This window comes from Arvicola amphibius, chromosome 4, assembly GCF_903992535.2.
Source record: "Arvicola amphibius chromosome 4, mArvAmp1.2, whole genome shotgun sequence".
Taxonomy (NCBI): Eukaryota; Metazoa; Chordata; class Mammalia; order Rodentia; family Cricetidae; genus Arvicola; species Arvicola amphibius.
Genome location: NC_052050.1, coordinates 70,999,045 through 71,014,859, shown reverse-complemented (window position 1 = coordinate 71,014,859; position 15,815 = coordinate 70,999,045). Strand labels below are relative to the sequence as shown.

The window sequence follows — 15,815 nt, the reverse complement described above, 5'->3', positions numbered from 1 at the left end:
TAGATCCAGCCCATTCCCCAGCTTTCCAGCCTCATGGCAGAGGTACCACAACTCTTTGGCGGTTCAAGGTCCCTGCCAGCAAGCAAGCTGCAACAGTGTTAAACAACACTCAAAAACTCCATAGTCAGGACCGCCTGCTTGAAAGAGCCAGAGTTTGCCCTGTCAGAATGGCTCAGAAAGCCGGCATTTTAAAACGACACAGCTTTTTTCCTGCTACGGCTGAAAACCGAAAAGCATGCAGTTAATTTTCATCAACAACATTTAAGTGTTTCGTAGCCGAACCTCTTAAAGGAGCTGCAATGTTTTGCAGCTGAAGCTGAGTCAGGAAGCCTCTCTTAGATGAGAGTGCTTGCTTGCCAGACCCGAAAAATAGAGCTTTACTCTATTCTTTCCCAAGCTTTCTCAAGCTTTCTGTGGATTCGGTTATCCACGTGGGCACCATTCTGTAGTGATGAGCTGTTGGCTGGCTTCCCACCGCCCGGCTCCTGGCCGCCAGCTAGCTTATGCCCCAAAATAACGACACACAAATTGTATTCTTTTAAATACTGCCTGGCCCATTATTTTCAGCCTCTTACTCACATCTTGACTAACCCATATCTAATAATCTGTGTAGCACCACAAAGTGGTGCCTTACCAGGTAGATTCTAGCGTATGTCCATCTTGGGCTGGAGCTTCATCGCATCTGGCCTCTCTCTGAGGAGAGACACGGCAGTCTGCCTAACTTAGGAGAGGCGTGGCATCTTACTGATCCTTCTACCTCACTTCCTCTTCCTGTTCTGTCTACTCCACCCACCTAAGGGGCGGTCTATCAAATGGGCCAGGCAGTTTCTTTATTAGCCAATGAAATCAACTCAAACAGAAGACTCTCCCACATCAATTAAAATCTCAGGGATTCAGGAATCAGGGTCCTTCTTATGACTCAGTATAATTCACTTCTCTGGTCCTTGAAGACAGTACATGGATTCTGGAGGGTGGCTGTGACCACTACACATGGTTGCAGTTTCTGTCCTGGCTCAGTAGATACAAAAGTAGAGTAGTAAGGCCTTGGGGATGGCATGTCGATTATGCCGATGCATTCCTCCTGCTGATTGCAAGCAGGGGTGAGAAACCATTCCCACTTGTATGGGGTAGACGTTGATGCTCTCTTGTGGTTTCCCCAGGTCTGTTAACTCTCCATCTCTACCCTAACATCTGAGGGGATTTGGTGCAGACTCCAGTTACTCGCTGGCCTTCACTAAACTCCCCCAAGTAGAGGAGGTGTGTACTTAGGGTCTTCCAGCTCAGCACACACTTAGAATTTGTATGCAGTCATCCTCAAAGTTTCTATTCATTCCCATTTCTCACTATGTTGCCTCCTGAATAATAGGCTTGTTACCTATGAGCAAGGACTAAGGAAATCCAGACAGTAAACAAGCAATAGTGGTGGTTAAGCCAGGGTTTCTCTCTCTCTCTCTCTCTCTTCCTCCCTCCCTCCCTCCCTCTCTCCCTCCCTCCCTCCCTCCCTCCTTCCCTCCCTCTCTCTCTCTCTCCCTCTCTCTCTCTCTCCCTCTCTCTCTCCCTCTCTCTCTCCCTCTCTCTCTCTCCCTCTCTCTCCCTCTCTCTCCCTCTCTCCCCTCTCTCTCTCTCCATCTCTCTCTCCCTCCCTCTCTCTCTCTCTCTCTCTCTCTCTCTCTCTCTCTCTCTCTCTCTCTCTCTCTCACACACACACACACACATACATACACATAACACACAGAGAGCTTTTCTGTTTTTTCCTATTTTGGGTTTTTCTGTTAGCCACCCCTGTGGCTATGTTGTAGTAGCCATTCCCATGACCCTCTGCAGGTCTAGCATGGCCTGTGGGTCCACTATCTTACTGTCTTATGTTTTTTATTTTCTGTGTTTTGGATGGTCCTCAAGATTGAAGGGGAAGAACTGTCTTGATTCTGCCACCTTGGCATTGAAAATGTGTCTTTCAGGTCACAAGATAATTGAGTTTTGAGATGCTGACTCTTTGTATTGTGAAGGCTGTGGGTGTGGGGAGAGCTGAGGAACCTCAGTGACCTTTTCACTTACTTCTTTGGCAGGCATCAGTTGCCTCTCACACAACACAGAGCACGAGGTGTCCTGACACATCCAGAGCTGTGTTGTTATTATCCTAGTTGTCCAGCAGATGGCAGTGAAGTGGAAAGCTATTCCTATCACTATAGTTTTTAGACTATAGTGGCTGTTTAGACTATATGGGCTGTTTTCCCATTCTTTAAGGCTCCTTTGACAGAAGAAGGCTTTCACTGTTGAGTGGTTTCCAGTGCTATATTTGTTTGTCTTTGTTAGAAGCAATGCTGTTGCAACCATCCTTGCTCATGCAGCCTAGATGCCAAGGACTGCTACCCAAAGTACCTCCATACCCTTGGGTTCTACATCGATGTCATGGATTCAGCTGACCGCAGATCAAAAGTATTTGGAAAACAGAAGTTTCATCTGTACTGAACACATACAGACTTTTTTGTGTCTAATTATCCCTAAACACTAACACACTAACATTGTTTAGGTATCATAGTCATTTAGAAATGAGTTAAGAGGATCCCAGAGGCTGTGTGTAGGTTATGTGCAAATGTCACCCCATGATGATAAGAGACTTGTAGGCTCTCAGGTTTTGAGCAAAGAAGCAAGTGGTAGTGAGAGGCCATTTGATTTGTTTGGAGGCGGAGTCTCGCTTCCCCGTGATGCCATTCTACCTCCCTCCTTCCCATTCTCCCATGCTTGAATAGCTGCTCACATTCCCTTGCTGGTATAAATTGTCTTTAGTATGCTGTGATTCATTTAAATAGCTAAACTATTTGTCTTCTAGGATTTGAAGCCTAGCAACATTGTAGTAAAATCAGACTGTACTCTCAAGATCCTTGACTTTGGCCTGGCGCGGACAGCCTGCACCAATTTTATGATGACTCCCTATGTAGTGACTCGCTACTATCGCGCTCCGGAAGTCATCCTGGGCATGGGCTACAAAGAGAATGGTAAGTGCAGTTAGGACCACAGGCACTAAACAGTGAAGTAGTGCTCTTGCCCTCACTCAGGGACCATGTGGGATGCAGTGTGAGCACTGTGCTGTGTGTAGATGCCTGTAATCTACAGATAAGAAACCATTTATTTTGTGTTTCCATTTGTCAAAATCTTTTTTCCCCCCAACTCTGGCTGTCTTCAAACGCATAGAACTTTGCCTGCCTCTGCCTCCTGAATGCTGGAGTTAAAGGCTGTTACTATGCTGGTTTTGAAATATCTTACTTATGATTAGAGTAGCGTGTGCTCACAGAAGTGCAGTGCTGAGTGTGCAGCATACCCACATGGCCTGCAGCCCTTGGACCTGGGACCCTGGTGGCCAACATTGTAGACTGGGTTTACTGCTTCCTCTTTTTTTTTTTTTTTTTTTTTTGCCTTAATGTGAATGGAATGATGAACTGTGTTTTCTTTCATGTAAAGCTGGTATTTTTGACATCAAAACTTCCCTTGCTCTAGCAGTGTCAACTAAATATAAGTGAAACTTCAGCTTTTAACAAGTGTGTGTGATTGTAACATAATAAAGAGTAACAGAAAGAACAACAGGAAACTCACTGAAGTCTTTTGAGATAAGTTTGGCTGTGAGTTTATGTAGAAGCTTTGTAGCCCTGATAGGCACAGTGCCCTTGAGTTTAGCTCAGTGCCTGTGTTTAGCTTTCCCTTCCATGGCTGAGGCACAAGATTCAGCCAAGTCCCATGCTTGACCCTAACCAGGACAGACACCACAGAACCATGTTCAAGCAGGGCCTTGCCCTGAGTCCAGCCTTTCCTTATTGGCTGCTGCCTTTCTCTTGTGGCAGTTTAGAAAATGATCATTCAGATTTGGTGTTGGGATTTTACAGACGTTCCGCCTGATGAGTGTTTACTGGGGCTACCCGTGTTTGGGAGGTGGTTTAGAAACAGAGATGCAAGGCTCTCTGGCTGTTTTTTAACCACCTGGTATTTGGTAGTGGACATCTGGTCTGTCGGGTGCATCATGGCAGAAATGGTCCTCCACAAAGTCCTGTTCCCAGGAAGAGACTGTATCCTTCACAAGGAGAGACCAACCCTTGGCCATGGAGGCTGGGGTGGGCTGGGGGGTGTGGCCCTGAGAATTTCATGTTCATTGGCACTTTCTGTGTCTGTTTTTTGTTTGTTTGTTTGTTCCTTTTTCGGTTTTGTTTTTAAACTGTAAAGTATTGGCACTAAACCCACAGATTGCTGCAAACTGAAGGCTGAAGCAGAGATCAGCAATCTCATAGTGTGTAAAAAGTTCACCCTTAGCTCCACTTATTTTCCATGTTGTGTCTACTACACTGTTAGAATTCCTTTTCCTCACTTTTGTTTTGTTCATGACACGTCATAATTTTATCATTTCATTTTATTTTCAGTTGATATCTGGTCAGTGGGTTGCATCATGGGAGAGCTGGTGAAAGGTTGTGTGATATTCCAAGGCACTGACCGTATCCTTCCCCAGGACCTTGACCCTGGCCATGATTTCCATGCCAAGGGCAGCATGGTTGCGCCTACTTACTGAACGCTCAGAAGGAACTGTGGGGATGCAGACTGCGTTCTCGGGGCTTTGTTACATTATCAGTGCCACACACCAGGTGGTTCAGTTTCGCATTTTCTTCTTCTCATTCAAATACCTGTGACAGTTTTGTAAAGAGTTAGAGTTAAGCTAAAGCAGTCATATTAGCTCTTTATCAAAATAGCTGGATGTGTAAAATTATTTATCTTCGATAAATATATTCTGGTATTTAAGTGCAAATACTATTTTATAAATTAGTTCATTCCATTAACCTGAAGAGGTGCATTCTAAATTAAATAGGCTAACATGCATGTGTTATTTAAGTCATATATGATTTTGTTAGTTACTAGTATGATATCAGAGCTGCAGAAGACTATTCAGACTTAGGTGAAATGGTTAGATGAAAATTGTGTCAGGATCAATATATCACACTTTGACGTTTGTTGCTTTGTTGGCATTTTGTAAACATTTCTCAAGACTCCAGGTAGCAGGGTATCTGTTACACACTGGGGAAGGTAAATTTAAACACACAAGATGACTCATGCTGTGGCCAGCAAGTCGAATAGCGTGGAGGGTAAAGGGAGCAGACAGCACAGCGGCGCTAGCTCTCTCCCCTTGTGCGTTCTTCCATCTGTCATGTTCTTTACGCTAGCGTGCGTCTTCATGTGTACCTTTCCATTTGTGTTCTAACCCTCATATTTTCATTGGCCTTTGATTTTGTGTTTGTTGTGAAAGCTTGTAGTGACCTCTGTCTGGTAGCAGACCCATAGTTCAAGGGAACAGGCTCTGCAGTCAGGGTTTGGAGTGTGTCTGCTTCATAAAAAGTGCTTTCGTTTTTATAGCTTCATGAAGACAACATACTTAAAATATGAATTCCTCACAACATGTGCTTAAGATGATATACTTTATTCCTCTCATTTTATATTTATTGTCCTTTACATTTTCCTCATGATAAGTTATAAAATATGCAAAATTAAGTATAGCATTTTATTTTGCTCCTAATAATTTCTCTGGCATTTCCCCATAACTTTACCTTGGATTTATCTGTTCCAAGTTATAAATAAGTTTTTGTTTTACAAGTAAAATCAACTAAGGAAAGTCGAGGTATTCTGAAGCCAGTGACTTAGGAATACCACGTGGACTTGTGAAGGGGGCTTACTGTGATGGGCTACAAGTGGCAGTTAAGATTAAATTTGTGCCAGTTCTTACTTGTTTTCTACATTTTTTTCCATTAAGAATTACTTTTCCTGCTGGGCAGTGGTGGCACATGCCTTTAATCCCAGCACTTGGGAGACTGAGCCAGGTGGATCTCTGTAGTTTAAGGTCAGTCTGGTCTAAATTCCAGGATAGCCAGGGCTACACAGAAAAAACAAAAAACAAAACAAAAACAAAAAAATTAAAAGTACTTTATGTATATGTTACAAGAGCTGATGTTTTATATGTAAGGACACCTAAAGTGCTTTAGAGTCACACAGAAATTAATATCATTTTCTACAGGAAGTTTTGCTCACTTTTTCAAAAATTAGGTTGAAAATTTAGTGATACAGAGACTCCAGAAACCACTTTGAGGATCTCTAGAGGTCAGCCTGTGAGGCTGGCAGAAAAGTGGCTGCTGTCCTTACTGTGGCTTCTGAGGGTGGGAACTTCAGCCTGCCCACCTGAAGCCCAGACAATCCCCATGCATCTGTGAGTCCTGGAGAAACTCAGGGCCACAGCTTCCTGTTTTTTTTAAATGAAAGACCTGTGTTCCATCTACCCATGCTGCCTCCCTGCTGTCTATCAAAATGATCCCGTAGCACTAATCCAGATATACAGATATTGAGCACCTTCCCATTTCTAGATGTTTCATCCCAGTGAGGGTATAAAAGTCTCACTGCCGAGCTTACTAGAGGACAGTAAAAACAGGAGACACTGCAGAGGTTGTTTGTCACCTAGAAAGAGATGGCGGGGGCTCTGGAGTCTGCTCGGAGGGTATAACCTTCAAATGACTTTGTGGACTCGTATCTAATCTATCGAGTGTGCAATTCAAGGCAAAGATTTGGAATAAAGAAAGGAATGTGGAAATCATTGGTCTATTGATAGCACTGAAGCCTTGAGCTGGCGCTAAGCCTTGAAGAGGTGAACAAAGGGTCAGGGACTAAGAACAAGGAGAAAGGACTCAGAACTGACCCTGGGGTATAGTGTTTGCCCCCTGGCAACCTAATGGTTCTGAAGATGGCTGGAGGGAAGCCTGATGAGAGGATGTCGGGAGAGGATGAGGAGTGAGAATTAGGCACAGGTCTCAGTGTCAGGCTAGGGTGTCACAGGAAAGAGGTTGTTGTTAACTTGGAAGAGAGCAGCATGTCTGAACAATGACAGAAGGCTCCAGTAGGGATCTTGTTGGAGTAGGGCCTCAAGAAATAAGAGAATTTTGTCCTTCAGTAGATGACAAGGAGGTAGGTGGGCTTGGCTTTTAGCCAGAATCCCAGATGGTTCCCAGTGGTAAGTGGCACAGAGATATGGGGGTGGGGGCATCACGTCACTCTTAGGATTAGTCTTCATAGTGAGGAATGAGTATGAACAAGAGGTGTTAAAAGTATACGGGGAGAGGGATAACATGAGCCAGGTTTCCTGTTTTTGGCCAAGCAACTAAATAAAATACATGCACAATCCCAGTTTGTCAAAGTGTGTGAAAAGAGAAGAAGGAGAGCGCTCAGGATTTCACCTTCTGGACCCATTTCCTGAGTAGGTCCTCCACAGGCACACTGGAAGACTGCGTTTGTGTGGTGTTCCAGTGGTATAAGTGCATGTTCTGAGGAAGCCTGTCACTTTCCAACTCCTGCTCGTGTGATTTCATAGCTTGCATCGTCTCATGTGACTGTTTACAGCTTCAGCGTCACTTTCCACAAGCATTGTCCCAGTCACCCTAAGCCTCGAGCGCCCTGAGAGCTAGGCAGCGCTGGTGTCACCTGCGCGTACCGTGAGGAAGTGCTCCTGAGGACCGAGAGGAGGGTAGGCACACTCACTCTGAAACCACACCTCACTGGATGCTGAGGGCTGGTGCCAGGTGAGACAGAATGGCCTCTGAAAGCTTCATTGTCTAAGGTGCTTTCAGGAGGGAGTGTGGTCTGCGGGAAAGGCCAGAGCCTGGGCCCCTGCCCCTTCCCTCGCCATGCTTCCCTTGGTCAGCCTGTCTCACAGGCTCTGCTGCCCAGCTGTGAGAGAGGCCAGATGGTCTCTTCAGTTTTTCTCTCCTATAGAGACCTGTGAGTCTAAGGGAGCTTTAGTATGAAAATTGATTTCAGTTTGCTTATGTAATATTTATTTCATTTTTACCATTTATATCATAGGCTGAATCATTTTTGTCATAATTTTATTTTGAATTACAACAGAAAACATATAGATTATGTTGATTTAATGAACCATGATCATAGTTTTTAAGATGCAGAGAGTAAGAGTTTTAGTTAAGTAATTTAGAAACTCAACCTCATTTAAATATTATTCTAAAATGTTTTTGCTAATCCTGTGGGGTGGCCTAGTACTTGTCCGTAGATATGAATATAATTTTGCTTTGCATAATGGTACTGTATATATTTTGACTATGAAGCATTTCAGTTGTATTATTCCTCAAGAGAATCCTTAGATATTGATCAATGGAATAAAGTTATTGAACAGCTAGGAACACATCCGCAGAGTTCCATGAAGAAACTTCAGCCAACCGTGAGGAATTATGTGGAAAACAGGCCAAAATACCCTGGAATCAAATTTGAGAGCTCTTTCCAGATTGGATATTTCCATCAGAATCTGAAAACGAGACAAAATAAAAGTAAGGCATTCTTTTATTCTGCAACTTGTTCCTCCCTACCATTTGAACTGTGGGTGCTGTGAAGGTCCTTACGTCTGTGGGTGCTGTGAGGGTCCTTACATCAGCACACAGAGCTCATGGCACTTCATGTCCACACCCTGGCAGCGCCATAATGAGAGAGGCTTTTGCTGTCTTCTCTGCTGTGGCTTCAGAGCTTCAGGTCGTCTGAACACTGTTCTGATGGCTGCCACCTGTAGTGCCTCTACCTCACATGACAGAAGCCTGTCTGTGATAATAGCCATTGGACTGTTAAAGGTTGTGATCTGTGTTGATCTTGAACCCCTTAAGCTTTTCCTAAAGTCAGCGTATCTCTGTACCCTCCACTCTCAATTGGTTTTTACTGTGTGGGTTTCCTCTTTTCCATGGTAGCAATGTAGTATGTCATTTGTTTGCACCCTAGAGCGTCAAGCCAGAGATCTGTTATCGAAATGTTAGTGATTGATCCGAACAAGCGGATCTCTGTGGACGAAGCCTTGCGTCACCCGTATATTACTGTTTGGTATGACCCTGCTGAAGCAGAAGCGGTAAGTGTCTGTTGGAAAAGATGTCTGTATAGAGTGCTCACTACTTTTCTATCCAGGGCCCCACTGTCTTTTAGTCCGGCTACATGAGGATAGCAGGTCAGGGCCCTGACTTTAGAAACAGATACAAGTACTATCTGAAGTCTAGGTCGGAGACCTGGGAGGCACTTGCTGCTAGAGCTGTTGCTGCAGAATTAAGTACTCAGGAGTGCACATGAGTGTGCTGTGGTGAATCAGTTGGCCTTAATGTTTATAAAGCTGATATGTAATAGTAATTCTGAGCATCTGCTTCATACCTGGCAGCTAAGCCATGGGCTTTGCTTACATCTTATCCAGACCTTTGAATCAAGGAGGCTAAGTAAGTAGCCTTCCTAAGTGACTCGCTAGCTCACACGTCCGCCACTACATCTAGGGTATCTCATCCTCTCATGTGTTTTTTGTGTGTGAGTGGTCTTTAGCTATGAGTAAAATACACAGTGGGGCATTTACTTCAGGCCAGCTGTGAACACCACTGTCCTGAGTATAGATTTAACTACCATTTGACATTATATCAGAATAATTGGATTTAGGAATAGCCAGTTGTGGAAATGTTCCATTCATAAACTTGTGGCTTGGCATGGGTGTCCTGTCATAAGAATTGTAAACTAAAGTGTGTCCTAAGAAAGTACCAGACCTCACTCAGCCTTGTCCCTGGAGCCTCAGACTGCCTGTGCACTATGTGTGCAGAGCATCTTGAGGTTCTATGAATATTGAGGTTTGTTATTTGTAGCTTGCTTTTGGTTAATGCTAGTTGTTCGATTTGTTTTTTTTTTTGTTTGTTTGTTTTTGTTTTTTTTTTTTTGGTTTTTCGAGACAGGGTTTCTCTGTTGCTTTTGTACCTGTCCTGGAACTAGCTCTTGTAGACCAGGCTGGCTCGAACTTACAGAAATCCTTCTGCCTCTGTCTCCTGAGTGCTGGTATTAAAGGCGTGCAACACCACCACCATCTAATTGTTTGATTTTTTAAAAACTGATAAAATATACTCACGAAAAATTTTACAACATGTTAATTAAACTAAATCCATGTTATAAGTAGATTCAAAAAATTCTAAGTAGTGTTATCTGTCCATCATACCCATCAGGTTTTGAGCAATTGACCTGACATCTCATTTAATTTTCAGCCACCACTCAAATTTATGATGCCCAATTAGAAGAAAGAGAGCATGCAATTGAAGAGTGGAAAGGTAAAGAAGTGTGTTTTGATCCTTACTCAGAACATTTTCATAGTCCTACAGAACCTGCTTTCACTATTTTTTGATACTAACATTTTGGGAAGGACCATGAGACTCAGAAGCCCTAATGTCCTCTCCTCCCACTTCTCAGCTGGGGAAGAAGGTGACTTCTAGCAATGTCTGTAACATCTTAGTTTGCTTCAGACAAACCCAAGGACTGTTCATGTGACTTTCCATTATCACATTCTGATGTGTGGCCTAAGAGACCTGATAATATGGGAGTTTGTGGAGCAAACCCAATGTCCAGGCCACATATTCCCTACAAAGATGCCTGTCTAAGCAGATATGGGGGAGCCCAACTGTGGGTCATGTCTTTGTCTACTATTATATAGTTTAAAATTTAGTTTTAAGGAAAAACTGCCAAAAATGGGCAAGAAGGTATCACTAGTACACAGCCACATAGCCCACAGTGAACTAATTGGTTAACAAAGAAACAAAACTTGAAGCTTTCATTCAGAAGGAGGGTCATTAGAAACTAAGGCCATAGTCAGCATTGACTGTAGACTTTGCAGACTGGCATGCCGGCAGCCCGGACATGGACAGATTCATGGCAGTGCTCATGCAGTGTATGCTTTGCAGTGTGCTAATTTGAGCCTCTAGTAACTTAATTGATAGCCAAAGGAAGTTGAGAAACCCTGGTGCCCCGGGTAGCTCCGGGAATGTGGCGGCAAAGCTGAGGTGCGGGGGAGGAGAAAGCGTGTCACTTGTGTTTCTCTTTGAAGAGCTGATTTACAAAGAAGTGATGGACTGGGAAGAAAGAAGCCAAGACGGTTGTTGTTACAGGACCAGCCTTTCAGGTTGGTGATGCTTTAATTTTGTTGTCTAATATTTTTGCCTATTCAATGTTTATAAATGGCAGTGATGTGTTAATGCCAATTGCGCCACCCTGGTGTGACGTAGTCACCTTCTTGCGTGTCCTGACGCTAGTCATTTTCTTTTGAGGTGGCAGGCCCTAACGAACTGCAATTGAGGACATTCCTGTTTTGACTTGCAGCAGCTGCTGCCAGCTGTTAGAGAGGAAGAGGTTAGATTTGAAGACTTAAAATGTGTGGCCCTCTTTGCACTGTTCCCATCCAGTTTAGAAAAAGAGGGACATCTGTTGCACACCTAAGATACTGCATGTTTTTATTTCTGCTCAAGCCACACTGACACATGGGTAGTAGGAATAGGACAGCTTTATTTACCTTTGAAATTAAAATAACGTTTTTAGACTCATTAAACAAAAATAAAATTCATAGCAAGCACTAACCTTTTTTCTTTTTTAGACGTATATATCAGGAAGCATTTTTATCACAAAGATTTATTTGAATCCCTGATGCTTTTTTTCGTGTTTTCTGTAGAGAGGTGTGTCTGTTATAAATGAAATGACCCATGGCCCTTGACTCCCACTCAGGCCTCTAAGGGCCGTGTGGTAATTGTGGGGTAAATGCATCCATTTCCTTTTAAGGTCTGTTGAAGTCAGGGGGGTCTTTTAAGTGATCGCGAGCATACACAGCCACCTACACACCGTCTACAGGAAAGAGAAAGAGAGGCTTGTAGGAAAAGCCAAGACGAAACTGAACCGAAGGACTCAAGGGAATCCCAGAAGCTCAGAAGAATAGTTGACTGGCTTCTTGGTTCTGTTGATCATTAGGATCACAAACTGCAAAATACAGAGTAAGAAGTAGCCTGGCGCCCTGTGCCTGGCGTGCGGGACGCTGTGCCTCAGGTTTTATTCCGTTTGGTTCTCTTAGCACAGATGCAGCAGTAAGCAGCAAGGCCACCCCTTCTCAGTCGTCATCCATCAACGACATCTCGTCCATGTCCACTGAGCACACACTGGCCTCAGACACGGACAAGCAGTCTCGATGCCTCAACAGGGACCCCTTGAAGGCTGTCGATGATACGTTGGAGACAGTGCGCTTGTCTGTGAAGGAAACTCTCGCCTTCCATGGCCCCGAAGCACATGGGAGCTGACAGACCCAAATTGAAAAACTCCATGTTCTGCATGTAAAAACACGACGCCTTGCCCTGCTTGGTCCCGATAGGATTGCTGCTTAGACTATAAAATGAGGCAGACTGTGTCTGAAGAAAAGTACAAACCACACTGTTAGAAATTTTGTTCAAGATCATTTCAGGTGAGCAATTAGATAGATGAGTTTCTTTTCCAAGTTGTGTGGTGTCCGTGGTGACAGCTCATGTGTAACCGTGGGGACTCGTATGCATGTGACCACAAATGCTTGCTTGAACTTACCCATGTAGCACTTTGGGAATCAGTATTTAAATGCCAAATAATCTTCCAGGTAGTTCTGCTTCTAGAATAATTTCTTAATCCTCTTTAGTAATTTGGTGTATGTCCACAAAAAAATAGATTTATGTATATTAATTGGCCACCATCATATTATCATATTTTACCCAATTTTATGGTATGATTTATTCTATATTTTGTATTTCAGAAGAAATATAATTAAATTTATTTAATAAATAAAAATACAGCTTTTCTTAAATTTGTGATGTTTTGGGCTGAGAATTACCACTGCTGAAACCAAGTTCTTTATATAGACACTCTGTGTCCTTTAAACTGCCCAGTATGGGATAACTTTACATACAGTTTTCTGCATGACAAAATTTCCAGTTGTATTCCGTGCTGTTTAAGACATACATCACCTTGAATCCCGCCCATGCATCTCCTTTTTCTTTGTCCTCTGGTCATGGATTTAGAATCCTCCTTATCACAAAGCACCCATCTCAATAGATGCTGGTGGCAGAGGTTCCTGAAGCCACGCCTAGTGTTGGCCTATCTAGAACAGCCACTGGACAGTGCTTCCCTCCCCAGAGCCCCCATTCTCTGCTCCCTTCTCTTTCTTCAAGGATATAAGGTGATTGGGTCTCACAGCCTTTCCTTCTGGCCTTTCTCAGTGACAGAAGCCACCCCCAACAAGAGTGCGTGGTCTCTTGGGAGGCCAGGCTCACTCAGCCTGTTTGCTGCTGCCATTTTCCATTTTGTGGAGGCATTTCCTTTTCTTAAGGGGAATCCATGAATGTTCTGGAAACATTGTTCAGAAGAGTAAGAAGAAATACCCTAGAGAGTAGTGATTCACTCTTGAATATTTTCTGATTTAAAACTGCTCACCTGAAATCGATACTTTCAGATCCTGGTCTGTAATTACTCGGGATTTAGTAAGATGCCGAGTGTTCTGTGCTGCAGAGATGGAGTTGGGACGGTCATGCCTTGGCTGCCTGTGCTCAGAGTGTTTTCTCCCTTGAGCTTATTTTGTTAACAATTCATATCTTGTGTTCACTTACTTTGGGAGCTATGGAGTGTGATCTAGTAGGAAATTTGATGAGAACTGTTATGAAAAGTGCCATCTGATACATGATTCTGTCTGTACCAGTTATATCCTAATGGTTGGTCTGATCACTGGAACCTTTTAATGAACAAAATTAATCTTGAAATACGGACTAGCTTTCTATCATGTATGGACATTTTTAGGTACAAAGCGGAAGTGCTAGGGTGGGTGGAGGCAGAGACACCTGTTTATGGCTTCAGGTTATTTAGACCCTGGAAGCCTGAAGTCACAGGTATGAATGTTACCACTATACATATGTAAACATGTTACAGTGGTCTTCTCTCTGATGCAGATTCTGTTAAAAGACTTCATTAAAACTGTCTTTAAGAGGGGAAATATAGAAAGCGAGCTTTTAAGCTGCATTATCTGCCCTACACTGTAAAGGGAGCATGCTGTGGTAGAGGCTCATCCAAAGTCCCACTGACAGGAGACACCTGTAATTGGAGCGGGGTGCCCCCAAAGAGTGGCTTTCTGCTCCCCCCTTACTCTGTATATCTAATGAGCCTGTTGTGGATGGAGCCTGTGCTGGTGTGGACAGGGTCTCCTGCAAAGACCCTCTTCCATCAGGCAAGTGCACCTATGACTGGCCACAGAGCTCCAAAGAAATACCTCACCCCAGTTTCAGGGTCCTCCCTCCTGAGCCAGGGTCCTGGGACATTGCGAAAGGTTTTGAACTGACCTCTGTAGGCAAATGCCGAAGTTGGATGAAGAACTGAAAAATGTGCTCAACTTTTTCATCTTTTCTATTTTATTTTTGTAATTTATATTGTACACACCCTGGAAGTCACTATTTTGGACATGTATTTTTATAAACCAGGTAATTGATGATTATCTGGAATTTGCACTAGGTTAGTTTGTGTTGTTGCTGTTGGCTTAGTTTTCAGCCAGAAGTAGAAGGACTGCCCTTTCCAGATCTGGTTTCCATGTGAAGCCCAGGTCTGGAGGGCAGACATGTCCAGCCAGGGTAGGAGAGTGGCCTCGGGACACAGGCTGCATAGTGCCTCGAAGCTTTAGGCCTGCAGTCAGAACCAGGATGTGCTCTCATCTTGAGAACACAAAGCCCAGAGCCCTGGTGTTAGAAGGAGAAAGCCCTCCATAGGCCCTTGTTGACAGTCAGGGCCTGCATCCAAAACAGAAACACCCTGGGCTGCGTGATGTGTGAGTCATACTGATGGTGTATGAGTTCGTCTGGTTAGTGTCTGCTGTGACTCCTCCGGTGTCTCATGCTGGTAGTAAATACAGGTGTGACCTTTCAAATTGCATATCTCAAAAGTAACATTGCCTAATGTTTTATAATAAAATATATTATGTGTGTTTTGATTGGTGGAAAATAATACAAACTACATTTTAAAAGAGAAATGTACAGCATGTCCAATTCCTGTGTGTTTAAAAGTGACAGTTGACTGACTGTATCTTTCCACATCACCATTTTGATTACAAACTTAACACAAATAGATGTTGAAGTGTCGTGATTTCAGACATCCACAAATGTTTTTAAATCTCAAGTAAGAATACTGCTCTGTTAGATCTGTTACTGAAAATCTTCTGCAAGTCCCTGCATCTGTTTCCAAAACAATGGCAGTAAGTTTTGACTTTAAAAATTGTATAATATGCTCAGAATATTGGTGAAGTTTTATTCTCACAAGTTGTAACGAGGAGAGCATGCCAAGCTGTCTCTATTTATGTGTCTTAAAGCCTTAATGGTGCCTGCGTGCTTGTAATTTTGTGCACGGGATGAGCCGTTCTCAGCTCACCTGTTTCCAAACACTGAGGACGCTTGAAACATCAAACCACAGGAGTGGCAGGCTTCCCTCTCAAGGCTCGCTTTCTTTCTCTGTCAGAACTCGAACCTGTCCAGATAGTTGGCACCAGTTTTGGTGTTAAGGTCTAGGTTGGGAAACTCTTCTCTTGACCTACCATCTCTCAATGTCGACAGCTCCAGAACTGTTTCATTAACTAAGATGGTCTGTGTTGGGGTTTTTTTTTTTTTTTTTTTTTGTAGTAAGTGTACTTGTATTTAAAAGTAGTGAGTGATCAGCTACTCAACACTATTCTGAAGACTGTGTCTGCTCCTGTGAATTTAAGCATAAGGTTACCTTTGACAGTAACGTAGAGGTTAGATACATATTTTTTGTTGTTATTTTGAATCAGCAGTCAGCAGCAACATCAGTAATGGGATGGCAGGGTGGAGAATTACATCCCTTGCAGCTAAATGTCACCATGATGTAAAAGGGATACTCTCAGAACCATTGGGAACTGGTCCCATGCTGTGCCTCAAAGCCAGGAACAGCATACTCTCCTGTGG

At 43.4% G+C, this 15,815-nt stretch overlaps 1 protein-coding gene across 1 annotated transcript in view; it reads left to right on the top strand.

The window, feature by feature from the left end:
• Mapk9 (mitogen-activated protein kinase 9) overlaps window positions 1–14,966 on the top strand; it is a 44,770-nt gene extending 29,804 nt beyond the window's left edge. The window contains 10 exon segments of the mRNA XM_042054834.1: window positions 2,831–2,996; window positions 4,407–4,478; window positions 8,169–8,291; window positions 8,294–8,351; window positions 8,791–8,918; window positions 10,071–10,133; window positions 10,904–10,978; window positions 11,920–12,017; window positions 12,019–12,039; window positions 12,041–14,966. Coding sequence (XP_041910768.1) covers window positions 2,831–2,996; window positions 4,407–4,478; window positions 8,169–8,291; window positions 8,294–8,351; window positions 8,791–8,918; window positions 10,071–10,133; window positions 10,904–10,978; window positions 11,920–12,017; window positions 12,019–12,039; window positions 12,041–12,064 — 828 coding nt within the window. The 3' untranslated portion in view covers window positions 12,065–14,966.
• Window positions 14,967–15,815: the final 849 nt, after the last annotated feature.